This window comes from Athene noctua, chromosome 19 (assembly GCF_965140245.1).
Source record: "Athene noctua chromosome 19, bAthNoc1.hap1.1, whole genome shotgun sequence".
NCBI lineage: Eukaryota > Metazoa > Chordata > Aves > Strigiformes > Strigidae > Athene > Athene noctua.
In genome coordinates, this window is record NC_134055.1 from 8,839,821 (window position 1) to 8,866,942 (window position 27,122).

At 51.7% G+C, this 27,122-nt stretch overlaps 1 protein-coding gene across 2 annotated transcripts in view; it reads right to left on the reverse strand.

Annotated features, from left to right (window-relative positions):
• Positions 1-23,039, reverse strand: part of ATP2A3 (ATPase sarcoplasmic/endoplasmic reticulum Ca2+ transporting 3) — a 58,803-nt gene extending 35,764 nt beyond the window's left edge. For both annotated transcript variants that reach the window (XM_074922520.1, XM_074922519.1), the window contains exons 1-3: positions 22,805-23,039; positions 3,400-3,417; positions 2,885-2,967 (exon numbers count right to left, since the gene is read on the reverse strand). In XM_074922520.1, coding sequence (XP_074778621.1) covers positions 2,885-2,967; positions 3,400-3,417; positions 22,805-22,922 — 219 coding nt within the window. In that variant the 5' untranslated portion in view covers positions 22,923-23,039. The remainder of the gene's footprint in view (positions 1-2,884; positions 2,968-3,399; positions 3,418-22,804) is intronic.
• Positions 23,040-27,122: the final 4,083 nt, after the last annotated feature.

A 27,122-nucleotide genomic window follows, 5' to 3' on the forward strand; every position in this document is an offset into this window, starting at 1 on the left:
ACAGATGCTGCCAGCAGCAGCTGGGCAGCCACCACAGACACTGCCTGCAGCATGCTCCGCCTCTGAGAAGCCCCTCCTGGGCAGAAGCTAAGCAATGCAATACAAGTAATCGATGCAGCAAGAGCAGCTCTGCAGAGCAGGGACTGACCTTGTGGCTTCTGACCATCCTGAGTCCCCTCTCCATCCCACAAAGGCCTCAAGGGAAGCACACACACTCACAAATATTTTTGCCCCATGTAACTGCTTGTCAACCTGTGCTGTGTCAACATAGCAAAACCTTGCTGCTCTGTGGCAGAGGCACCAGCACAGGGGTTCACGTTTGCTTTACTGATTAGCAGAGCCACCACAGCAGACTCAGCCATCAACCAGATTGCAACAGCTCTGCAAATTCACCAACAAAGGGGTCACTGCGAGTTATTCTGGGAATGTATTGAACCTTGCAAGGGACCAGCCTCCTTCCTTATCTGCCTACGAGTCATATATGAAAGGAGGGGACAGGAGACTTGGCTTTGCTATCCCCCCGCCAAACACCTTGAGTATAGTCCAAAATAAGTAATTCTCCAGTGGCTTGGTGGGAAATGTCTCCTCATACAGAGTTGCTCCCAAGGTAGATTGTGGGAAAAACTGAGCTCAGTACTTGGGCACCGCAAATAAGGCTCAAATCAGCAACTGGGGAGTAAGGTGCTGATGAAGATAAGCACTTCTAAGGCACCAAAGGGGTTCATATTGCAATTCCTCAGTGCCACCCACAAAAGCACCTTTGCTAATCCTGTGGATGCTGAGTTTAGCTGATCCCGCACCACCTCTCGGCCTTATTAGGCACAGAGGAGCTCAGCAGCACTCGTGGGTGCCAGCTCACTGGGCCTGGTGATGCACCCGCTGCTGGCTGACTGCCTGCATGCCCCGGGGAGGAGAAGCTGCTTCGTGCTCGCAGGAGGTGCAGGGGGTAAATCAGGGCTCCTCCCGGGAAAGACACGTATGCGTCTGGATGCAGCATCTTCCCTGGCAAAGGCGGGAGAAGAGCCCCACTGGAGATACACCACCGAGGAAGTTTGAGGGTGAGCAATAACACCGTCTGGGGAAGCAGAACCTGGATGGTACCACCCTGAAGGCACCACACCGACAGCTCTGGTGGCAGGAGAAACCTGAGCCGGGCTTCATGCCCTGCTAAACACAAGGAGAACCCAATCCTAAGCAGATCTCTGACATTACCCGAACAAAACATCACATCTTCCTGCTGCATGACACGCTGGGAGGCGTATTTTGTCAGCGAGCATTAGCCCTGCCCCACACATTGGCAAAAGTTTAAAGGAAAGCTCTACGCCCTGCACTGGGCCCAGCCATACCTGACACCTGCCCTGAGCACCACCGGCTTGAGCATCACCAGCCCAAGATCTCTGAGCCCTCCCAGCCATGTGGCAGGACAGGAAGGCAGCAAACACCAGGCAGGAGGCACCTCCCACGCCGGCAGCCGAAACACTGCCAGTCCTGCTCAGCCAGAGGGAGGGAAAAAAACGTAAAAAAAAAAAAAAAAAAAATTAAACAGATTGGATTTTTATTTTTAATTGAAAAATGAGCAGAAGGGCTCTGGGAGGGAGACTTCACTCTGAGGAGGACAGACACATGGGGTTTGGAAACGCTCCCAGCCCTGTCTTTGCCTCCCTGGGCAGATGCATACACTTCAGGCAGGTGCCCATGCTGCTGCCTGCACCCCAGCGGAGGTTTCTGAGTCAGCCTCAGGCACCTGAAGTGCTGCCCTCATTTATCATCATCCACAACCCAGCGTTCTGGCCAGGAAAAAGCAAGGCGTGCAACGTCCTGGTAGCCTCCTCTGGGCTTGGTAATGTCAAGAGGTGATGTGGGATCAGCTAAACTCAACAGCTTGGCCAACTACCAGGAACGTATCTGCACCGTGGACACACACATCTCCATGTGTCAGAGACAGTGTCCTCCACTCCAGCAGATCCCAACATGGATCTGGTCATGCTGCAACTTAACACTTTCAAAAATGTTCAAGGAAAACATAAAGAATGGGGTAATTTTCCCTTTCTGTTTTACTATCTATGCAAGTCGAGGCACAAGACATATTTTACTGGATGGAAGATGGGGTTGAAAAGCAATCAGGAAGAATTAAAATCAGGGACTTGCAAATAGGCAGTTTGGGTCCTGACTCAGTGAAGAGCTGAAGCACAGACACTGGCCATGGCTGCACGTATGGGGGCAGGAAAGCGGACAGCATCAAATCGATGGAGGGAAAAAACAGATTTAAGAGGGAAGTTAAAAGAGACCGTAACAAAAGCACCTTCTAACCTAAAAACATAGGAGACTGTTCGTAAAATCTTGCAATGAGATAAAGACATATCCAAAGGACCTGAGTCTACAAATAATGACAAAAAACTACGGATTGCAGGAAAAAGCATCCCAGGGGTGAAAGCTTTGGGCAGCCCTCACCTGCCCTTGTCAGCCCCTTTGCAGCCCCACTCTTGCTGGGGCTCTGCACTTGCTCTCTCCGAACCCTAACCCTAACCCTACACAGTGCCTGGGGCAAACACCCATCCCACCCAGCATCCCACCAAAATGCGCCCAGGACTGAACGTTTCCATGGCCCTTTTCTGACTTTGTCTGGTACAGTCTTGGGGAAATAGAAAGAAGCCCACGTAGTTCTTCAGTATCACTTTTGGATGGATCATAATTACTGACAAAACCTAGTGTCTCATCTTTTAAGCAGATACAATGATATTGTCACTATATCCTAGAAAATCATTGCACTGCTGCTACACCTTCATCCAACAGGCACCTTCCGCAGGCTCCTTTGCTACTTGGCTGCCACCTGGGTCCGTACATGCCCTGGAAGGTGCCCACCCCCCCAGCCCAGGGTACTTACGAATGACAGAAAAGCTGCCATCAACAAGATGCGGACGAGGAGATCTTCAAACTGCTCCAGCACCAACTCCCAGAGGGACTTCCCTGGTGAGAAAACGCCAAGCCAAGCACAGTCAGTGCTCAAAAAAACCCCAGAAGACAGGTAATTTAGACCACTGAGGCCACAGAGACCAACAGGACCCCATCTGCAGCTTGCAGCAGAGCTGCTGCAGTGCCCATCGGCTGTGGGCACTAGCGAGGACAGCCAGCTCTGCAATGGGGGATTTTTCTCTCTAATATTAAACAACATCGGCCTGACTTTACTATGTCTGTTTCTAACTACAGAAACCAAATCCTCTGTGTTTCTATTCACAGCTGGTAGCCTTGCCATCACAGGAAAGCTCTGCTGTCAGCTCAGCTTTCTCTGAGATTAAAACCAAGATTAGAAGACCCCAAAGACTCCCCCCTCCTCACCCCCAGCACCCTCCACCTAGAGTCAGGGCATGCACCCACCCTCACCTCCCGCCCATGACTTACCTTCTTCTGCAGGGAGCTCTGTGGGTTTTCATTGACAGCCCAGTGAACGTAACAAAGTAAAAAATGATAAAAATAAAAAGATTAATGAGTGATTTTGGCCCAGAGTAGCAATCCCTTCCCTGATGCCCCAGCAGTCCAATCAGTACCCCCAAATGCAACTCGTTCTGCACATATTCCCACGTCAAGACAGCTTGTCCTCAAACTTCTCAGTCTGACACCAAGTCAGCACCAGACGTTTCCTGCTGCAAGCAGCTCTGGCAGCATTTATTCCTGCACTCAGCCTGCCTGAGAAATACTCCTCAGGAGCTGTCATCTCCAAATCCAGGACACAGAGGTCCAACCACCCCATAAAACACCCTGCCAGAAACCCAGTATGGACCTGCTGGGGACTGTAACTTTCAGACCACGTTTCCTATTAATCCATTGTAATTTGCAGCCTGCAGTTCTCTAGGAAAGAAATCCAAAGCTGATGCTTAGCTGGTCCAAGCCATCCTTCTGAATCCACTCCGGTGCAGCCTCCATCCACACTGGTCTCAGCCAAACCCAAGCCCAGTCATCTGCAGAACCTGCAGAACCCCAAGGGCTTCCGAACACCCATCACAGTCTCCCTGAGACTCCCGCATCCCCGTGGATGACTGTTATCTTCATACACTGCATGCACTGAAGGGTCCCATGGCTACCGGGCACTGCACAAACCCCGGTACCCACCAAGGGCATCGCTCCTGCTTCCTCACCCGTGCAGTAAGGGATGTGCTGGCCCTGCCGTGGGCAAGGTTTGGCCAAGGACTGCAAGGTCCTGCACCCAGCGAGGGCTCAGGAGTGACCTCAGCTGGTTTTGGTTGCTGATGGGTGCTCATCTCCATTTGCACCCACTCTTCCTGCTTTCAGGGTGAATCCTTTGGCTGCCCACAGAGCAGCTCCGAGGGAAGCTCGCAGCTGGACCAGAACCTCTGACAACAGCCCAAGATGGGGAAATACAGACATTGCAGCTGTCTCACAGAAGAGGAAATCTAGGATTTGCTGAGCACAGCAGAGCTTGCTGGAGATGGAGAAACCCAAGTCATGAATCAGCAAAGCCTCGGGAGGTCTGTGCTGGTGGCTCAGTGCTTCAAGGGAAAGCACCAAGGTGACATGACACCAGGGCAGGGTACCCACTGCCTCCGTCCTTTGGTGCTCTGGGGTGGGAGGGGACCGGACAGAAAACCCCAACCCCAAACCTCCCAACAGTGAAAAATTTAGGCAGAAACCTCCCGAAGAGCTGTCCCAAAGCTGCCACTGTCTGTCACCTACTTCTGCGCCCCATGGGGTGTTAATAAAACAAGCTGTTCCTCCAACTCCTTGCATTTCTGGGAGGCAATAAGGGACTAGCTGAAGTTCCAGAGGAATCAGCCCAAGGCAGACACACTCGATGCCCTGTCACTGAACCAAACACGGGGTTGTCTCCGAGCACCCCTACCACAGAGCCCTGAGCGAGAGCAGGAAGTGAAACCTGCTTGGCTGTTTTCCATCATCTATTTTCATTCAGAGAAATGAAAAAAATAACTCAAAACCAAACCCACCTTCACTAAACAAACCAGTGAAAACAAGAAGCCTGAATGTGTTACGTGCTTATGCTTCAAACTGCACCAGCTCCTCAGTGCTCACAGACACACTTACTACGAGTTGTTTTAAACCCACGTCCCTCCTAGATAAGGCTGCTCTGAGCCCCTGTCAGCGTGAGAAACAGACCAGTACATAACACCTATAATTATTCTTATAGCAAAAAAAAAAAAAAAAATCTTGGAGCTGCTTCAGCACTTCAAATCTCTCTTCAGAGCATGTCAGAAGGAAAGTGACTCTTCTCCCTTTTGCAGCCTGCTTCTCTCCACCTCCAGCTTCCTCTCCCCAGCCCAGAGAGCCACCAAAATTAAAAGTAGAAGAGATCTGCTGCTGCTATTTCCATCCAGACTCCATTTTAAGGGTGCAAACGTGCAAGGTGAGAGGGCTCGGGACAAGCGGGTGCCCTGAGGGAGGTGGCTGGGGCTCCCACAGGTCTCGGCTCTGCCGGGGTGCCCAGGGGTGACGCTTCACCCAGAGCAGCCACCCAGAATGTCGTGGTGCTCTTCGTGCTTCTCCCACGTGGTGTTTGCATGAAGAGCCGCAGCGACGCCATTTGCAGAGCAGGGACTTTGCACGAGCTCTTGATTAAACCATGAAAACAGGTTTCTGTGAACTTAGGAGGAAACATGTGCAGCAGGGTAGCCAGCTGAAATAGCGCCAGTGGCAGAGTGACACTGTGCCATCCGTCACCAAACCTCAAACATTAGCAATGCTGCTGCAGGCGCCTCCCAAAAAACCCCAATTTTGAGTGTATTGACAACAGGCACCTCCCCTGCCATCAGTGACTCTGCGTCACGCTTCAGGTGGCAGCTCAGCACACGTTTTGCTGAGAGAAAAGGGGCAGAAAGTCACAATAAACTCACATTTTTGGGTCTGAATTGATCAAAACCCACCAGAAAACAGGAACATTCGGGGTTGAAGCCTCTCCCTCTCCCTTCCAAAGTCTCACTAGAAATAAGAGGGCTTGCTACTTGCCAAAACCCGAGTTTCATGTGAGTCAGCCCCGTGGCACCTGGCAGGGCAGCAGAGCTGGTGCCGAGCTGCAGTGCTGCCATGTCCCACCCAGCTGGGAAACCCACCACAGGCAGGGAACCAGCAAAATCCCAAATCTGCAATTCCCTTGGGACAACACACTGAGCGCAGACAGGGTGAAATGGAAACTCCTGGCTGGCACCTGAGCTCCTTTTTTCGGGTGGTGGCTCAGAGCTCAGCACAGAGATCCTGCTCTGTGCCCAAGCTCCCCGACAAGTCAGAAGACAACGGCAGTAACACCACCAAGGGTAGAAAGTGATAACGGTTTCTCAGAGTATCCCAAACCAGAGCCACCCACTCACACCATAAATTTTCAGCTTCTTGACTGAGCAGTCCCAGTGAGAGACCTGCAGCTTGTGGACGCATATCTGCGGTTTCTCTGCTCCTGCTCTTCTGCACCGTGGCTTTGGAAGGCAGAGCCAAGAAAGTAGAGATACCACAATGGGGCAATGGGTGTCTGGCTGTCACAGGACCATTCCTACCAGCAGAAGTGTGACCTATCCTCTGGGTTATTGAGCGGAGAGGTGCAGGCAGCCCTGGCTCCAATGGCTTTGCCTTGCAGGGACACAAAACACAGTCAGCTCCTGGGACTGATGGGGATTTGCAACTTGCTCTGAGCTTGTCACATCACAACTTTCCTTGCTGTGCCATCATGTCACACAGTGACCGTGGCCCAGTCTGGGCTGCAAAATATTAATAAGAGATGCTCTAAGGGCATGCAACAAGCCCAGCCACCCTGGGCAGACGTGGGGCTGGTGTCGGGCTATTTTAGCTGGAGGTTAATCTCCAGCTCCTGCCAACTCAAACAGGGCTGGCAGCCCACAGGCTGGCGCCTGCAACATGGCAGGGCACGGTAATCAGGTGATGAAAAGGTAAATAAACACGGGTGCCACCCACGAGCGAGGCTGTGCGGGTGCAGGCTGCTGCCCCGGGGCTCTGCGACAGCATTCATGTCCCCGGGGAGACCCTGTCCCACTTTCCGGGCCAAAGCAAACAAATAAAATGTGACAGGGTGGCGTTGGGGTTGCTTTAAAGAAATGTTTGAGTTTCTCCTGCTGTAACAGGATCAAAAATCCCCAGAGCAGCACAGCCCTACAGCAGCTGGTGTTTCTCCACTGTGCGCTGAGGTATCGCATCCCGCTCTGCTTTTGGGGAAACTGAGGCATGAGGCAACACTCTCAGGCCAGCGCATGGCAAAGCAAACCCTGGTGCATGCTCAGACCTGGCATGTGACCCACAACTGCAAACATCTTGCAGGGTGAACACTGACATACTGTTTTCCCCACCATCTGAGGAGCTTCCCTAGGATAAAATCAGATTTCCCTTATGGGAAACACTTCTGCCATCAAGTGATGTGGGAAGGGGAAGGGCAACGGTGCCCACCATGGGGGATAATGATGAGCATCGTGCCTGGGCCCAGCTTTCTGGTCCAAATAACTTCCTTTGAGCTATATTTCTGTGTTATAAACTATTTTTTTTCCTTGCCTTTAATTTATTTTTCCATACGTAGGGAAGGGGAAATAGATGGGCAAAACAAGGGATACATCCGATTCCCAGACTGCCAACAGGCAGGAAAAAGGCCCCAAGAAAGTAGTGGAAAGAGTCAGAAAAACCATAAAATATCCCCAGCTGGGAGAGCAGTCCCCCTCGGCTGACATAAAGCAGGAACGCAGGCATGGCTGCTCTGGGATCCTTCCACCGTCCCGCAAGCACCAGGCAGAATAAACTGTTATTTTAACTGGCTGCCTTTCCCAGGGCCGGCTGCGCGGGAAGGATCCCGTCCTGGAGGGACATCTGCTCTCCTTCATCCCCGGTGACAGCCGGCACCGCTCCGCGTCACCCGCGCTCCACAGAACGCTGGATTGCACAACCAGGAAGGGCTTTGCTGGGTTGTTTGAAAGCAAGCTCAGCCCATCACCTTCTGGGTGTAAATCCTGCCTGGGGATGGAGGCATGAAGCTGCTCACCACCTTGCAGGTCACACCTGAGCTGCAGAAGTGTGAAAAAACAGCATTTGCAAACTAATCCCAGGTGTTCTAGCGTTATCTGGGATGACAAACACTCAAAGCCTAATGGTGCTAATGCTACCTGATGTTCACAGAGGACAAAACATGGTTATCTAAGTGCCTCAGCTGTGTATTACTTAAATTAACCCACACGGCTTTGCTTTTACGTACAGCTTCACGCCTGCGCTTGCCGGCGCATCCCTGGAGATTGTCCTGCACCTCACCTCTCACCCAGGCTCTGGCCACATGCGGGCCAGGACACGGCTCTGCTTGGGAAGAGCGGGACCTTCAGGGTGCAGCTAAAGGGACTTTCTGAGGCCGTTTCAGCTTCTGCAGAAGCAGCCAGGCTTCAGCCGAGGTCTCATCCTGTGGCATCCTTTTGCCTGGCTGGAGGGGAAGCCAGACCCACGGACACCATGTGCTACTGCAGTGAGACGAGGAGGGAAGGATGCTGCAGAGCTGAGTTTGCTGTTTACCAAAAAAGCCCCACATATTAAAAACCCCAGGAGCCATCTATCTGAACCACAACAAGGTGGGGGGCTGCCCCGGGGCACCCCCATCGCAGGGGCTCACCAGTCCCGGCTGCAGCGAGAGGGGCCGAGGTGAGGGTGGGCTGGGTTGGCCCGTGGGGACGGGGCAGAGCAGTGGCTCACACACCCCAGCCACCCACGGGTGGAAATGATATCCCCGGGTGGGTGCAGCTGCGGTTGGGCTACGGCAACCGGCATCTCCAGCTGCACCAAGTGCCTGCAGCCAAGGAAAACAGCAAGCAACTGTGTGTTATAAAGCCCCTCGTGGGTGCAGGCACCGGGAACATCCCCATTCTCATGCCAGGAGTCGTGGCTAAGCTCTGCTTTGCACCACGACCTGCTCGTGTGGCTCTTCTCCATGTCCTCCGTCCTCCCCAAGGAGCCAGTCCCAAGTCCACAGGTGCTTTCCCTCCTGCTTCTCTCCCTCCTGAGCGAAGGCCGTGGTGGCCCTGGGTGTGCCACAGAGGGGGAAGCACCTCCGGCCCCCAGCACCTTATTTGCCTACCACCTCACAGCTGCTTTTTCCTGCATGCCCAGCAAGTTTTGGTTACGCTGGCAGCCTGCGACAGCTGCTCGCTTGGTGCTGCTTCAAAAAGTGGCAGGAAGATAAAAGGAAAGAGATACAAGCCCCCTTCCCATGGCAAACACTGGCAGTTTGCTGTAACTCCCTGGTGCTCGTCCCTGCTCCAGCCCTGGCCAGTGCTTTGCAAAAGCCCAGTGAGCCTCCTGGCTGGGGGATCCACAGACCACAAAATAAGCAAATTTGGGGCCAGAGGAAGCACTGGGGATGGAGACAGCCCAGGGTGAGTGAAGGCTGGTGGAGTAGCACATGAGGATGTTTAGTGGAAGTTTAAGGGCCAGAAATCTCCTGGATGTTTTCCAGGTGATGCTTTCGGGTGAAATGATCCAACTGGTTTTCTGGCTGGCACCTGGACACTATATATGGCTGGCAATAAAATCAGCCCCAAAAATTTCTGGTTTGGGTCACAGGGCTTCCCACAGCAGACAGGGCCCTGGACCGACTGCTCATCCTCCCCTCACTCTGCTCTTCCAAACCCACCAGTTTTGAACCCAGCCCACCACCATCAGTCCCTCCAGGATGGTGACAGCATCCCAGGGGAGAATAGGTGCATTCAGGCACCCTCAGCCCTGCTGCTGTGGTTGGAGGGGGAGAAGCTGAAAGGTTCATTTGTTCCTTTTCTGGCCAGCTAAGCTTATCTCAGCAGGTCAGGGAATAGGAAACGCAGTTATATTGGATGTGTGCCTCAACAGCAGTGAAGAACTGTGCAAATCCAGTCCTGCAGTATCTCCTTTTCCCTGGAAAAATCAGCATATCCCCATGCTGAAGGATAAGCCACCACCACCATGTCCCACTGCCCAGGTAGAGAGAAACGGGGATGGACGTGGGAGTGCAGCATCAGAAGCATGGTCAAAGGAACTGTGTGAAATCAGTAAGGAAAGTCTTGTCCATCCCGCATCAAACTTACTTTATTCTTGGAAATGTCTCGTCCTCAAAATGTTGGACAGCATGAGCTTCTCTCCACTGTGGTGCAGAGGGTCCAGGCACGGGGCCATGAGCCCGGTCAGCCCCCGGCATCCTCTCATGACACGGTGAAAAGCAAATCATTGATGAGCAAATGACCCACCTCCTTTTCTTAATATTATTAAAATAAAGGGAGAAAATTTTGCCCCCCAAAATAAAGCCACCGCTCAGGCTTGCAGCTATGGTGCCCATGTGGCATTTGCAAGAATAAAGTATTGGGGAAATTTAGGGGAAAAACCCTGGGGAAATGGGGCTGCAAGCAGTGGCCTCATTGCACCCACCCCTGTCCCCATCAGCACGCGCAGTGGATCCCTGGGACAGTTTTGGGAGTGGGAGGGAGCAGGGGTGGAGGAAACCTGTGGCTCCAGCCTAGGATGGATTATTTGAGCAAACTAAAAGCAGTGGTTTGTTCCCTCCTGCTCCAACGCAGTGGAAAGAATTTCCAGCTCCAGCTCCTGGGTGGAAAAGCTAAAAATCTGCATTTAAATAGTAACAGGTTTTGGAAAAAGAAAAAAAAAAAACCACAACAAAAACCCACTACAGGAGCTTGAATAAAATAAAGCTTAAGCTGGGGTGGCTTTTTTTTTTAGTTTCAGGGTTGTGATGGATTTTTTTAGCTTCTCCTTATCTCTGCTTCAAGCAGACCCTTTCCATAAGCTCTGGGAAAGGCAAGGGAGTGACTCCGTCGTGTTTGGGAACCTTCTACCAGAATTGCCACAACCCCAACCAAGGGCATGCTGCAATTTCAGTATATCCTCTTCTTGCATTCTACAGATATAATTTTATTTCCTCCTTTATTGCCCTAAAACTATCTTTTCAGCTAATTTCTCACGAATACCCCAGCAGTAAATGTTAAGAAAACTGGGGATTTTTGCCTAGGAATGTTTTTTCACCCTTTTGGGCTCTGCTGCAGCCTCCTGCCTTTGGCCACTCAACTCTTGGCTGCTCCGCACATGACCAGTAAGATGCCCCAATGCCACCCTGAGCCAAAACCCCTCCGACCCAGCACAGTGGCAGAAAAGCACCAGCCAGGACAGGGAAAAATGCTACTGTGAATTTGTAACCCCTCCGGGCATGACAGACCGCCACACACCACCACAAATAGGCCACTCACTGCGAGTCCAACACCCAGTGACAGAAAATTTAATAACATTTTCCTGGCAGCGCCGGGGAATTGTTTAGGAAACCAAACACAGGGAGCTGTGGAGGCGGCGGTGCCGGGAGCCCCGGCGATGCCCCACGCTGCCAGGTCAGCTCGTCCTTGCCCAGCACTGGAAAAACGTGCAGGAGCCCAGGAGGCTCCAAACACCCCAGGGGAGGAATTTCAGCACTGAAAACTGGGCTGCACCTCTCAGCTGAATTCTGAGAGATTTGAGGAAGAGTGAGGTGGGGCTGTGTTTGGGGTTTTTTTCTCAAAAAAATAGGAAAAAAAAGAGGATATTTAGGTTGAAAAGGCAGGTAAGAAATGAGACTAGGATGCATTTTCAAAGTAGGATGCATTTGCTCCTGGCGGAGAGATGCTGCTCAGCACACGGCAAAGGGCTGCTGCAGCTCAGTGGGGGGAACAGCATCCCCCAAAACTGCCTCCCCGAGGATCTGCTGAGTGCTAAGCACCTTCAACGAGGCTGTAAGCAACCCCTGAGGATATCACACTTGCATGGCATGCAAAATAAGACTATAAAAAATAAATAATAAAAATAAATAACAAATTATAATAATAAATGTTACTGAAGTATTCCAGCAGCCAAGTGCAGTGGAAAGCATGGGTGGCTCCTGGTTGTTGCATCCAGCAGCTCAGGCACAGAGGACAGGTCTGCCTCTGCCCGGGGACCAGCCGGGCTGGGGGCTCTCACTCAGCATTAAAACACCCGGTACCCACCGCCCCTGCGGAAGGCAGGCAGGGAGAGGGTTACCTTCTCCCCTGCTGTTACCTTCCCTCTCCAGACTTTTCCCTGCTGTCCAGTGCCTGCCTCAGCGTGCGACACCAAATCCTCATGCCCCAAACCTGCCCGTGACAGGAGGGGAAGCACTTTGACATCCCAGCCCACCTGCCAGCACAAAACAACATAAACCTTCCTCTCCTTCCCTCAAACATGGGATCACTCTGCGGCACAGCACTCACGGCACAGCAAACAATTTTCTTTGACACCTTTTTTTCCTGAACATCCTGCACATGGCAGGTTTTGGACTGAATTGCAACTGGTGTGCACCCAACTCCTGGGACAGCTGCGAGAGCTGATCCATGCGGGTCTGCAAGATGAAACCCCTCAAAAGCAAAGTAAACCAGTAACATCAATTAAAAAAGAAAAGGAAGTATAAGATATTGCTTCAAAATCTAAACAGTGTTCTCTCCCCTTCCCTGCCAAGATGAGGAACCCGCTCACTCTCACCCCTCCAAAAGTCAATGCTTTAATAGACATGTTTGTTTTAATAGATATGTTTTAGTAGATCCTGCTGCCACGTGTAGCCAAGCCACAGCATATGAGCTGGGCTGTGTATTTATGGGTCAGAAAAACTGAACTTTGCATGCTGTGTTGGAAAGAGACCCTGCCCCAAGGTCAGGGCCAAACAGAGCCGACTCCATCCTAAAAGCACAGAGGTCTGGAGGATGGGTTTGAGGATTTTTTTTTCCATTGTTTGTTTTCTGGAGGAAGTGTCTCTGCAAATCTTTGTGAAATTTGAAAGTTTGAATATGGCATCTCAACCCATCTCCCATCTGCTGGTAAATAAAATCAGGCTGATAAAACACAGGCAGTGAATCTGCAGGGTGGTACATCCTCTGACCCCAACCCACATGGGCACTAATGAGCTGCTTTTCAGCTCAAACTGAGATTATTATTATTAATTTTTTTTTTTCTGCAGAGCTCCTTGCCCCAACTGACCTGTCTCCCCACACACAGACACACTTGCTTTTTCTGGTATCTGTTCTCAGACCACGGTCTATTTTCAGCAATCCTCTTGGATGGGTTTTCATGGAAAATGAAGTCTACGCTGCCCTTAGTTTAGATTATATCAGAAGAAAAAAATTTCTGTAGGATAGAAAAGATGCGTTCTTCTGGATGGGAAAAAGGGGCGAGCTGGACAATTAAAACTTTTCATGGATGAACTCTCTGGGGATCACACATCTCTGTAGTTGAAGCAGTTCCTTTCATGAAGCAAGATACTCAAGGAATCCCTGGAAACATGAGTCCCATCTAGGCTTTTTCCATAATCTCCTTCCAGCTATGCATAATATCTGTGTGCATGTCTATAAGGATGAATTTTTCTCTATATATATGTATATATACATATGATACCTATGTACATTTGCATATAAGAATGAACTATTTTTTATATATGTATATAGACATGATACTGATATACGTTTGTGTATAAGGATACAATTTTTTTTAATATATATACACAGATATCTATATACATTTATGTCAAAAAGGGGTGAAAAAGGGAAGAATAATTTGAATTAGCCTTTTAGAGATGAAAGAGGAGCCCCAGAACAGGCCTGAGCCAGCACTGCAGAGCAGCCCCATCTCTTCCCGATGGGGAACCACAGGACTCCTCTCTGAAGGGGAGCAGATCAAAACACTACTCCTCCTCTGATGGGATTTCCATTCACCTGCAGGCAACAGAAGGTCCCTGACCTCCAAAGCATGCAAAAGCCCAGAAAACCTGCAAAACCCCAAAGGATGCTGTGCCCCGAGGGGAATGCTCTGCGTGGCAGGAGCAGGAGGGTCAGGGACACAGGTCCATCGCTTCCCCTCTCCCACACTGCTCAGCCAGTCTTTTTTATCTTTAGTTTTCCACTCACTCCCCACATTTTCCTTATTTTAGACCTTCTGTTGACTTGGAGGTTGCAAAACAGAAAAAGAAAAGTGCAAACAGGCAGGTAAATGGAGGGTTATCCCAACCCTGGCTGACCATCTCCCGGGCATGGGCGCTGCCTGCTCGACAGAATCCAGCTGAGCCGACGTTTTACAGGGCAAATCCCTTGGGATTCAGCCACTGCTGCCCGCCAGAGAGGCCAGAGTCACTGCTCAGCTAATTGAGCTCCTCCTCGAGGAACTCTGTGCTTTTCCTCCCTTCAGTGAGGGAAGCAGAAGAGAGAATCTCCCCTGCCCACGCACCCCTCCCAAAAAATAACAACTGATTTTTATTAGCAATAAACGCAAGAAAAACCGTTTCCAAACCAGAAGAAGAAAAAACAACCAAAAAACCCCACCCCTATAATAAAGCAAATACATAGCATACAAAACAGAGCCCTTTGCTCAGAGGGCAGCTCTGCAAGGACTCAAGGGATTTTCCCCAATAAGTTGAGGGAAGAAAAAGGCGTTTTGGCCATTCAGCCCCCAAAGAAGGACATGGACTGGCCATGGGGACTGGCCCCAGCACTCCTACCCAGCTCCTGGGAGCAGCACAGCCACGGCCATTGGCTTTGGGGACCACACAGAGGAGCTGGAGGTGTTTTCACCTGGATGGAGCAAAACCCATCAGTGCCAGGGCTGCACCAGCACCGTGTCCCCCAGTGCTCCGGCAGCCGCCCGGACAAGGCCACCCAACACAACCCTGCCCTTCGGACTGAATTAACTCACATCCCTTCCCCACCCCCCCCACACACTGGTTTAAAATACACATAGTGGCTAAATAGCAGGAAACACCCAAAGCAAAAATACCACGGACAGGAACCCAGGGGCACAGGGGACACGCAAGAGCAAGAAGCGGATTTCCTCCCCAAAACATTGCACCTCTGATGCTGACGGTGACCCTGCCGCGCGGCTGGGCCGGGCCACCAGCACAGTGTCACTTGTCCTCGAGTGCCTTCACCCTTCAGCATGGATCTGTCAGCTCTCGATAGGGAAAAAGCATCTTTTTATTGACTGTGGTTTTTTTCCCCTCTATAAAGGGGTCTTTTATTCAAAGGTGTCCCACAGTATCTTGAAAATGTTACTATGAGGGAAAAAATAAATTACATACATATATATATAAAATCTCAAATGGGATACATATATATAATGTCAAATGAGACACATATACACACATATAATCTCAAACGGGTTTATGTGGGAGCACAGGTGACGAAGCCAGGACCTGCATCAGCATATCCAGCAGGTTGCTGAACATTTATATTTTAGAAGTATTTTGATGATCAGAGTGGAAACACCTAAGAGTTACTATGGGTCTAGACTTCAAAAAGAGGTACAAGATTTCAGCCACTGCGGATCACAAAGAGATGCCACTGCATGCCCTGAAGAAGGCTGATGCCTGGGGACGTGTTGGACCGGGCGGTGCATTAGTGGGACTGCTACCAAACCACAGCCTGACCTTGGACTTACCACCTCTGCGGGTGAGAGAGAGAAAAGGCTTTTACAGAGTGATAATGAGCAGCCAAACCTCAAAAACTGGGATGTTCCCACAAAAAACCCAACAAATACTAGTTAGAGACACGAGGCTAATTGCTAGAAAGGATTAATTGAACTTCTCTTCAAAAGAGCAACACTTTGGACATAAATCCACTGCTCCTTTCACAAGGCGAATGGCTCTACTCCGTCAAGTTACCCACCTTGGAAAAGACCTGTTACATTAATTGTGTTAATCCTAGCAGGAATAATGAGTCTCCTGTCCCAGCATTGCTCATCACCACCCGCACAGATGCTGGAGGAGCAGGCAGCTGCCTGCAGCCCTGCCTGCGAGGGGTTAACCACCCACAGAGGAGCCTCCGGCACATGCTCACGTCATGGAAATACTCAAGCAACCACAATTTTCTCTATTGCTTTTTGGCTCTGATTCTTCAACATTTCTGAACTTCTAGCCCAGATCTCTGCTACCTGTTTTCCAGTGAGGTAATTGGTACAGACAGCAGCTCGATCAAGCAGTCGGTAATTTTTTTTTTAATATAAGTTAGTTATACTTTCTACCTCCAATACTACCAACACTGAGATATAAAAAAATATGAGTCACAATACCAGCAAAAAAAATAAACATCAGATGCACGATAATAAATGGAGGTGGGATGGGGGGTTGGTGCTTTCTGGGTTTTTGCTGGGTATTAATATTGCACTGGGTCGGACTGAGCCCCAGCCAGCTCTGCCCTGCTGCTGCCTGCCCACCCAGCCCCCCCATCGGGGTGCAGAAACCCCCATCCCTCTCCTGATAATCACAACCTGCCTTAATATTTCCACCTTGTAATTGAGACTGCGAGCACCAGCAGTGCTCCCAGAAAACATCAGCCCAGCGGCTTGGCTCCGGGTCCCATCCCGCTCCCACGCGTGTCCCCTCCGGGCTGCCCAGGAGACAACGGCCTCCTCCTCGCACCACAGCTGGGTTGGATTATCAGAGAGCCCTGGGCAGGGAGCCTGGCCCCACGTGCCAGGGCTGCCCAAGCGCCCTAATGGGCTTTTCCCAGGGAAAAAAATTAAATAGGAGTTTTAGAGCATCTTTGTGTGATGTCAGCACCCAGGTGCCCAACCTTACCTGCCATTCTGTTTTTACAGCCCTAATTCCTCATAGAGTACAGCTTAGGTGCTGCTCATAATAGCCCTTTAAACACCCCTGAAAACATTAATGGGGATGGGGCATCCCTGACCCACCGGGTGAGCTCAATGGACCAACAGAAGGATTTTGTGGCTGATCCAGACCCAGCGATGCCATGCAGGGAGGAGCCCCTTCTCCAGGAGCGAGGCTAGACCAGCTGGGTGAGAGGCCCAGGGTGCCTCTAAACACTTGGCTCATGGTTTACAAAGAATAACCCTTAAAAAAAAACATTTTGGAGGAGCATCAGCATCCCAACTGATTCTGTAAATGCTGCACATAGGAGAAAAATCAAAGCTGGCTCCTCCAGAGGTTTGAACACATGAAAAAAGCATCAAACAACCTCATTTTTCAGGGCCATGAAAATGAAAGCATCTCAGGGTTGCGTGCTTCCCTGCGAGGTTTCTGACACCTTTTGATAACCAGTTTGGATCCCCATGGCAAATCACAGGAGGGCAACGGGAACGCCACTATTGGGGGAGGTTTTGTGCATTGGGAGGGTGCAGGTCAGCTGTGCTCACCTCAGTTCTCAATTGCTCCACAGGGCAGCTATCATCACCAGAAAATAACAACCATCTGCTTTAAGTTGCCCAAAGTTGGGCATGCTCTGCCCTTACTTATGCCAGCATCTGCAGTTCTGGGCACCCAACAGGCACGTCCTGGGGGGACCTGTGCAAGAAGCATTGCCTGGGCTGTGGCTGTGCCAGGTCAGCCCCGACCCGCAGGACAGGGGTGATTCAGCACCAGCCAAGGAGCCTCCTGCTTTCACACCATCCCTTCTGCAGGAGGAGATCAAATGCAGAGTGAAAAGGCAGCGACTTGGATGCTTCTCAAAAATTGAAATTCTCCTTGGCAGAAAGAAAGCAAAAGCAACACCAGGCGTCGGGTGATGCTTTTTACTCAAGAAAAATGGTTTGGAGGGGAAGCTTTAAAAAGAAAAAAAAAATTACTTAAAACATAAATATCAATAGTATTTTTCAGAGATTTACCCTAGAGAGAGATGACCACAGAAATGCAACTCAATAGCTTAAAGCTGGATCTGGCAATTAGAGAAGGTTTAAAATACACAGAAATACCAAAGTTGCTAAAAAGGACCAAGAGTGAGCAGCTGTGTGGCTGCAAGGGGGATGGTGAGGACTGCATCAGGTGGGCCAAAATGCTTGGCTCCAGGAGAGAGGTCAAAATAGGCACCTGAAATACTAGGGAAGAGGATTAGCCTGGGGGAAGGGGGAAGTTTGCTGCTAAGGGTGGTTTTGGAGGACCCACTCCAGCCCCTTTCTAGAAACGGTGCATCCCAAGCCAGCATCCCAGCATCCACAGTGCATCCAAACCCTCCTAAATCAGCATTTTGTAGCATCAGTTCCACCACCCCCAGCTTTAAAAACAGCAGTGAAATAAAAATATTAATGAAATAGCACTTGTGTAACAGGGGAGGCAAACCCCAGGGGTACCCATGAGACCTACATACAAAATCCCTCCCCACCAGCACAGCCCCTGCCTCTCCTCATCCTGGAAATTTTCCCTCCCCAGTTCTCTCAGCATTAAGATCAGACATCACTTTTTTCTGAACGTTGCTCTTTATTCACAATTTTTTGTGAATATGATATTTTATAATATGTGAACATCATAGGTATGAAAGCGGGTAACCTCCGGGGACAGCACAGGGATGAAAATCCTGTTTCCTTTTGTCCAATCAGGAAAATTCTGTGTAGTCTCTCCCCAAATTTGAAGGTGCTCTCAAGGTTTTAATGCCTCAGCATTTCTCCTATGGGAAGGGATTTGGAGGAGGAGAAAAAAAACCCCGTAACATGTTTATGAATCAGACTGTTAAGCGTGTGTTTCGGGGGTGGAAAAGGTGGGCGATGCGCAGAGGAACAGAGAGCAGAGTGAGATGAGTCAGAAAATGCTGCTTTTCCTCTCCTTACCGGCATCTCAAATATTTCAGCATGAAATAAAAATTTTATTTCTTTTTTTTTTTTATTGTCAGGAGAGAGTTGGAGTGTAACCTTGGCTGGTTAGCAACCGCCAGCAGCTAACGCGACGCGAAGTAACGCACCGCAAGCAGAGTACACACGGGGCTCGTGCGTGCACACGCGTGTGCCGATGGAGGTATGGACACACGCACCCACAGCCCTGGCTGAAAATAAATAATATAGCAGTAGGTTCTGCTGCTGCTTCTGGCAAAGCAGGGACTCGGATGTGTGCTCCCGACAAAGAGCAGAAAGCTCCTCATGAATGAACCTCTGTGGGTTTCAGGAGAGCGACAACACATCCCAGGCTGGATTTGGGCTCAGGAATGTCTCCTCCTCCCGCCCAGGCAGGATCAGGCGCACACATACAAAAACACATGCAAGGGCTCTGAGATCCTGAAATGAAGCTTATGGAGATGTAGAGAGGTGCGTTATAAAAGAAAAGCCGGTTTACTCACGAGCTTAGTTTCAGCACTGGGCGAACTCAAACTCAAATAACACTTAAACCAGCCATCACGCAAAGAGGGTTATTATTGCACCTTGCAGAGAGGCGTGGGAGGTTTTGAAGAGCATCAGGTACCACATCGGGGGTCAGCCCTGGGAGCAGCGAGGGTAAAGGAGGGGATAGGCCAGACCCCAAGGAGGGCTGACGGGCAGGGCCTGATCCTGCCCAGTGGCATTTCCAACAGCCGACAGCAGCAGGGCTTCTGCTTCCGAGTCAGAAGAGATGAAACGCAAGAAGAGATAAACGCCCCTATGCTGCAAGCAGCCGAGCACTTGACTCCACTGACATTCACAGTCCATTTAGGTTACCGATGAAGCAAATAAAATTATGCATATGCATTAACACTGGTGATATCCTGCCTGAAATGTATGCTCATTTACACACGGAAATCCATTTAAAAGAGAGAAATCACAGCTATATTTAAAACAGAAAATCACTTGACTGTCTGCGGGGCAACTCCCATTTACATCTGTCATTCTTTGGCAAAACTGAAATTATTTCAGGGTAAATTGTGCCCCTGGCTTTACATTTAGAAACAAAAACATTTGCACCCCTGTATCCTCCTGCTCTGACCATTATAAAATAAGAGATGTGCATTTTTTGCTTTTGCAGGGGGTTTGAGGTTTTTTTAAAGGGGTTTTTTTTTTGGTTTGTGTGTTTTGTTTTTGGGTTGTTTGGGTTTTTTTTTAATTGTTATGGTATAAAAACAACTTGTGGAGCTCAGTGCTGGCAGAGGGGAGGGGGTGTAGGGGAGAGCCTGCCCAGCACACGTGGAGCATCCGAAGTGTTAATTAGTTTAAAATTGACTTTGGAGATTCAGAAGCCTTTTGTGAATTGCCATGGTGAGACCCAAACGTTCTGCAGCTTCTCCAGTTTCCTTGGCAAATAAAATGGCCATGCTGACAGCACCGATGACAGATCTGAAACGGGAACAAGAGCTCTTCCTAGCAGAGAAATATCTTCTTCCAGTCCAGTAATCTATACCTCACCGCTTGGCTGCCAAGCCACTAACTGGAGATATTAAATAATCAGTATTGCTCTCTGTTTCCTCCTGCAAATGTAAATGTGAGCACTGGAACTGAAAAAGCAATTTTAGGCTTCAAAAGAATACTCCCTCAAAAAAAAAAAATTAATATAAAACACACCAATGGACACTGCTTCTCACTTAACGTTGCAGCTCATATTTTTGAAATGCATCAACACAACAAAAAAAGCAGACAGCCATTCTGTGAAGTGTGTCGGGAGGTAGTTTTTAAGAAAGATGATGTGTTTTAGACTGTGATTCATGACCACACTGGCAGTTTGATTTCAGGTTTAGAAGGAAATGAATGAACGTGAGACAGGAGGGTGCAAAAATGAAACTAACTGGAGCTGAAGGTCTGCTCTGCACTTCAAGCCACAGAAGATTTGAATTTTCTTCCCCCTTCTGCACGAGCTCAAGCGAGTCACCAAACTGTCCTGCACTTCCGCTGCTGGAGCTTAGTTTACTCATAAATTCAAATGCAATTCAATACAAGTCATCTTCAAGACCAGCGCTCCAGTGCAAGCCCAGGTCACCATCCCACGCTGGTCCCCACAGCAGCCTCACCCGAAGCAGCTCTCCCAAACGGGGCACCCAAGGGTACCCCAGTGCAGCCGGGGAGGTTGGCTCCTGCTGCCACAACACAACACAACCTGCAAGTTCTCGCCATGCTGAAAAAAAGGTTATTTGCTTAACGTTGAGGTTTTAAACCAAACACACCACATAGGGTCCCACACTGCATGATTTTAAGCTGTGCTAGCCTGTCCATATGTCATTCACACCACAATATAAATACTGCACAAAAATCACTAAAATTCAGAATTCTTAAGTCTTCAACCACATTTTCACTGATGGCTGCACTGCCCACGTTGCTGCTCTCAATGTCCACGAGCAGCACTGCAGGTTGTGCTGTACAGGAGATACAGGGCTCCGTGTTAAAGGCAAAAGCCACAAGACATCCCAAAGTCAGAAGCTCTTGCAAATCAAGAGCCCACAAGTAACCCAAAGCTGGACTGTATGGGAAACAAAACCGAACAGAGGCGAGCACAGAGTCTTTGCTTGACAGAGGAGGAAGGAAGAAGAAAAAAAGTAAAAAGACTATCACCACTAACCCTTTGCTCTGCACCTATGTCATACGTTCGAGCTATCTTTTCCAAGGCAGAGAGCTCAGTACCAGCGAACAGCACATGCCTGACTCAGCGACGATGATTCACTTGGGCAAACAGGAGGATGAAGCCACAGTGAGCCCCGCGACAGCGATGCTGGTAGGTGACATGCTGCTGCATGGCACAGCCCGCCCGTCAGCCCCCCCATGGGGCCGAGGGACAGCACAGAAATGTTGGGACCGATTACACCTTGAAATCAGACCGAACACCTGTTTGCTAAGGATGCATTTTGCATTCAGGCCCCAAAGTCGAGGGATCGCTCCCCTCCCAGCTAACCAGACGGGTCCCCAGCTGCCCTCCTCCAAAATCAGGTGGGACAAGGGCAGGCGTGATGCTCCACTGCCTGCAGCCCGTGCAGGCTGCTCCATGTACAAGTTCCCACAACCAGCCCTAAGCACACCGACTCAGAAAACAGAAGAGAAGTTGCCTGGTACGGGGAGGGTCAGCAGGATGGGAGACACCCCCCCAGCCCAGCAGGCAGGGCTGCAGCTGGCAGGGCTCCTCAGGAGGAGGCACAGCCCCCTGGTCCCACCTGACACAGCCCTCCCAGGGAATAAAGACACCGACTGCAACCCTGCCAGCATCTACTGGGGCTTTCCTTAGCCTCATCTACAAGGATGCAACAAGCTCCAAGCCAGGAGAGAGTTTACACACTTATCTCTTTGCACAACTTTGAGAAAGGACTTGTTACTCCAAAGCCCTGGAGCAAACTCACCCTAAAACCCTCCTGTTTCCGTATGCAGAGTTAATGACCTGCGTCCCGTCACAGCCCAAACAATCAAAATCACTATTTACCCGGGTAGGGCCAGGCACCCCAGCCAGTCCCTCCCGTGCACACCGAGCACTTATAAAACAGGAGTTTAAAACCTCCCCTTATCAAACCCAAGAAGATGCCCCGCTGCTCAGTGGGGGTGCCCTGGCCCAGCGCAGCACGCAGCGAGGCCGGCGCACGCCCCATCACCCCATCTCCCCCCGACACCCCATCTCTCTCCCTTGGCAGCACCCGCGGCCCGGCCAGGGCTGTGGTGAGCCGGGAACGGGTCCCCCCACCGCAACACCCCTTGCCTCGACCGTGGGGCTTCCCTCTTTCACCCCCAGGCAACGGGGGAACTTCCCCCTCTCTTTCCTGCCGACACACCCGTGTCCCTGCCCACTTTCGGACGCTCCGTCAGAGGCATTAAGACCCTGCTCATTACCCCTCCGTACCCCCAGTAATTAGCCCTTAATGGAAGCCGGCAAATATTCCCCTCATCAACAGGTGTCCCACGGCTCCTCCGCAACCCCCGGGGCGGAGGGGGATGCTCCAGGGGGGGCCCAGGGCAGCACCCCGACCCCTCCCGGTCCCGGTCCGGGCAGGGAGGGAGGGGGATCCCGACGAAGCATCCCAGGCGCCCCCGGCGGGATGCCGGTGTCCCGTTAGGGCTGCCCCATCCCTCCCGTCCCCCAACCCCGGCGGGTTCCCCACCGGCAGCACCCCCCGACCCGTCCCCGTCCCGGCCTCCCCGCACTAACCATTGTGGCCGTACTTCTCCCGGTGGCGGCGGACCTGCTCCGGGCTCAGCCCGCAGCTCTCGCTCACACCGAAGCGGCGGAGGACGTCAAGCACCGGGAGGCTGTGCGCCGCCTCCATGCCCCGGCCCGGGGGGATGCTCGGGGAGGGGAAGGGAAGGGGAGGGGGGGGGACACGGAGGGCACACGGGGCGCCGCTCGCACGGCGCTGCCTCGGCACCTCTCCGCCCGCCGCCGGGCCCGCCTCCTCCCGGCGGCGCCGCCCCGCCCGCCGCTTCCCCCGCCTCCCCCGGGGGCACCGCGCCCGCCCCCGCCCAGCGCCGCCCCCCGCGGGGCAGCCCCGGGGACCGGGGTACCCCCGGGCTCCTGCACAGCCCCCCGCCTCTGCAGCAGCCCAAGCTGCGAACGTGCCTCTTCCCGCCCCCCCCCCCCCCCTTTATGATCTTTCTTTAATTATTTCCAATTCTTTTAAATTATTTCCAAACTTGTCGGAAGTGATGCTGGCGGCCGGGGGAATCCTCCCGCCGAAAGGGAAACGTCCCCACCTTGCTGGTTGCTCGTTCAGCTGCTGGGAGATAAGGGCAGGGGTTGCGCAGCCCGGGGAAAGCTGCGCGGGGAGAGAGGGGCCCCCCATCACCCCTTCCCCGGCTGGGGCTGCCCCCAGCCCGCTCCCCCCGCCCCGCTGGAAGCCGGCCAGGGCCGGGGCCGTGTCCCTCTGCGGAGCAGGAGCAGCGTCTGATGGCAGCAGGAGCCCTGGGAACGGGGATCGTTGCCTGACACTTGTTAAACGCCCCCCCCGACACTGTCCCCGTCGATGCACCGTGTCTGGAGAGAGGCAGCTGGGCTGCGCCGCCTTCGCCTTTTGAAACGTGAAATGTAAAATGTCACCGCAGGGAGACGCAGGAAGGAACCAAGGCACCTCGCACATGGTGAATCCTGAGCATCAGTCTCACGGTGCGTGTCCCGGACATCCCGGGGCATCCTGCTTCACACTGCTCAGCACGCCTCGTCCCCGCAGCAGAAGGCAGAGCATCCGTGTTCCAGCAAACGGGCTCGTTCTGGAGGCACTTGTGTTTTTGCAACGACTCAACACAGCACGGCTGGCCCCTCACTGCCCTATTTAAGCAGGCCCCCCGTCCCCTCCTGCTCATACCAGGAGGGGCCAGCACCCCAGTTACACAACAAGTGCTTTACATCCTTCTTTTGCAACACTTGTTCACAATGGGCAACTTAAATGACTGTTTCTAGCAGCACAATGACTGTTTCTAGTAGATCCCCCATGCAGCAGAGACCAGCAGCAGCAATGTGAGGAGTTACCCTAACCTGAAAAAGGAGGGTTGCTCCCCAAATCCATGGGTGCAACCCAACTAAGGGTAATGACCATCCCCTCTTCTGCAGGACTTTTCCATGGAGTGCACCTAACCGGGCTCCTCACTCCAGCAGTTTTCCTGTGACCTGGCTAAAACCCGCACCCAGCGACTGTCCCCACGTGAACACCAACTTCTGACTTTTCAGGTACTTCCAGTTTTCCCACTGCACCTGCTGCTGGAAGAAGCGAGCAGCTGATGGCAACTGGCACTGCTCTCCAGCTGAAGGTGGAGAGGCCAGACAGCTGGGGGTGACAAACCCAACTTCTGCAGAAACGTACCCAAAGCAGAGCCCGGAGACAGCAGCGAGCACAAGGAAGTGGCAGCAGACATCTCGGGGAGGAGCTCTAGCTTATTTATTTCTATGTAGATTCATTTATAGAAGATGTTTTGCAGCCCCCACTGGAGCAGAGGTACTGGAGGAAATGTAGGTTCATTTTTTTTAGTTTGTTAAACTCTTTTTTTTTTTTTCGGTTCACCACAGCCGACGGCGTGGGAGGCGGAGGGGTGCTCTCGCCGAGCTGCAGCCCGACAGGCCCCCCGAGCGGTGCCGCAGGCCCTCCTGCAGGAAGCACAGCTCCCAGCCCTGCGGTCTGGCCTCACTTCAAGCTCCGTCGTTGTATTCATCTGCTTCTCGTGACCATTTTGGGGGGAAAAGTTGTGTTTCTGTTGCTGAGTCCCCTGGGCAATAGTGCTGCGCTTGGCTGGGGTCTGCCCGGGGGCTCTCCAGCTTACAGGGCTGAGCAGTTCCACCAGGTGCCTGAGGAGAACTAATGCAATCTGATATTACTAAAATATGACATGCTCTTGGCAAGGTGCACAGAGGACTTAATGCAGTAGATGAACCCCAAAACTCAGGAACTGCCCTCAAAGCAGCTGCTTTAGCAGGGGTTAGACCAGACTCCTGCATCACCTAGCCTGCTTACTGGCAGATGATCCTCGTTACCCTGCTCCAGGACAAACGTGCTGCCCCTAGAGCGAGGTTTTTGGAAAGAGGGTTCTTTGTCACCTCCTGGGTGTGGTTTAGGCAAGGCCCTACACCACACACCGCCTTCACCTGCACCTGAGATCGGGAGGGTCTGATTTAATGCTCATTGTGCAGAGGAAGAGCAGAGGTAAGACACACCGAGGTCAAACTGCGTGACCACATATGTACAACCAGGAGACCCTCATGTCTTTCCCCAGCATCTCCTGACCCTGTTATCACATTCTGCAACTGCCGCAGTTCAGACCACGGGTCCCTCCAGCCCAGCAGTGACCCACCCCAACCGTGAGCCCCTACCACCATGCAAGGCGCGGGCAGGCACCTACGGTGTTTTCCACCAGCACCCTTGCAGCATTTGAGCCTTTTACCCAGTGACCCCCAATGATCAATCCTCCAAGCCCTTGACTCCGCTGCCCCGGGGACATGCTGCCTCCTGCCCTCACCATGCCCTCAGGCAGGGCACCCCGCAGCTCTGCTTGGCACCACATGAAGACCCACTCCTGTTGTTCCTGCTCCTCCCAGTTTCATCAGATGATGCCAGTCCTTGTACTGGAAGAGAGCACAAAGACGGTGTCCCAGCTCCCAAAGTTAAAGTTTGACAAAGTTGAGAGCCGTTGAGAACAGAGTTACAAAGGCAACATCTGGCAGCCCTTGTAATAGGCAGCACCTTTGACCCCACCTATAATTAAAATTATTAGTGGCTTGAAGCCGTAAACTAGTCAGTCCAACAATCACCAGTGAGGGAAAAGGATCTCTAATGAAAACACCATCTGTATTGTAAGCGAAGAGCCTGTGGCCACTGGATCAAGCTGGGCTGGGAGGGAGTGGGGTTCCATCCCTGGCAGCCCCCCCACTTTGGGGGATTCCCTTCTGCAGCACAGTAGCCCTGAAATGAAGGACAAACTTCTTTATTTATCTTGGCTTCCCTCATGGTAATAATTTTTGGAAGTAGACAAGCTTAAGAGGGTCATAAAAAGAAGAAAGGAGTGGGTTTAACACCTCCCAAGCTTCTGAGGAGGTTTTTTAGCTGCGGCTGCAGTGCAGGAGGGAGAGCAGGGCTCAGCTAGTGCTGACCAAGCACTGTATGAGGCATGGAAACCTACAGCCAGTTTTGATTTTGATCTTGTTTCTGCAAAAGGAAATTGGGACTAATTCTCCTGAAAGCTGTGGATTTGCACTGCTGTGCTCCTGGGCTGGGGGCAAGGGGAGGGGGATGGCCAGAGCTGCTCCAAAGGCCGTCGGAGCCAGCGGAAAGGCTGCCAGCAGCGCTGAACCGACGCCACGCTCCTCGCCCCAAGGATTTTACAATTCATGGAAGATTAATCTTTTGTCTCCACTTTGTTCCTTGGAGATGGGGGAAAAAATTATGTTTGCTGGAAAGGCTGAGTGAGCCGCCTGTGTGCTGGTAACCAGCCCTAGGCTCCGGCTCCAGCTCCGGCTCCGACACAGCGCTGGATATCGCACGCTGAGCGAGCCTGAGCGCGGGCTGAGCGTGGGTCTAAGGACTGTCAGTGGCAATTACGGCTTGAAGGAGGGGAGAAAATGTACAGGGCTTTTGGTGGACGGTATTTCATCCTCTTTGTTTCTGTGGCAACACAATTTAGGGTCCCCATCTGCACTCCCCACTCAGGCCAAGTTCATCTTGATCCAGAAGGGAATTATGAGTGGGCGATAGATGCAGGAGCCAGCCCTTGGCGTGTGCTTTTAACACCATTTCTGGAATCTCATTTACCCTCCCCTGCACACCTGCAGTTGCACACTTACATGCCCCCCACCTCCCCCGTGGGTTTTTTCCCAAGAGAGTTGCTGTGAACCTAAAAAATAAATTCAGGGTTAACTGCCCCAAACAGAGAGGCTAATGCCGCCTGAGGAGGTGTGAATCTCTTCTGTCAACAGCTCTCACCTTCATAAAGCCACCCGGCTTATGTGAAGCTGCCTGTGTGCTGCTCCAGCTCCCTCCTGGGGTTCT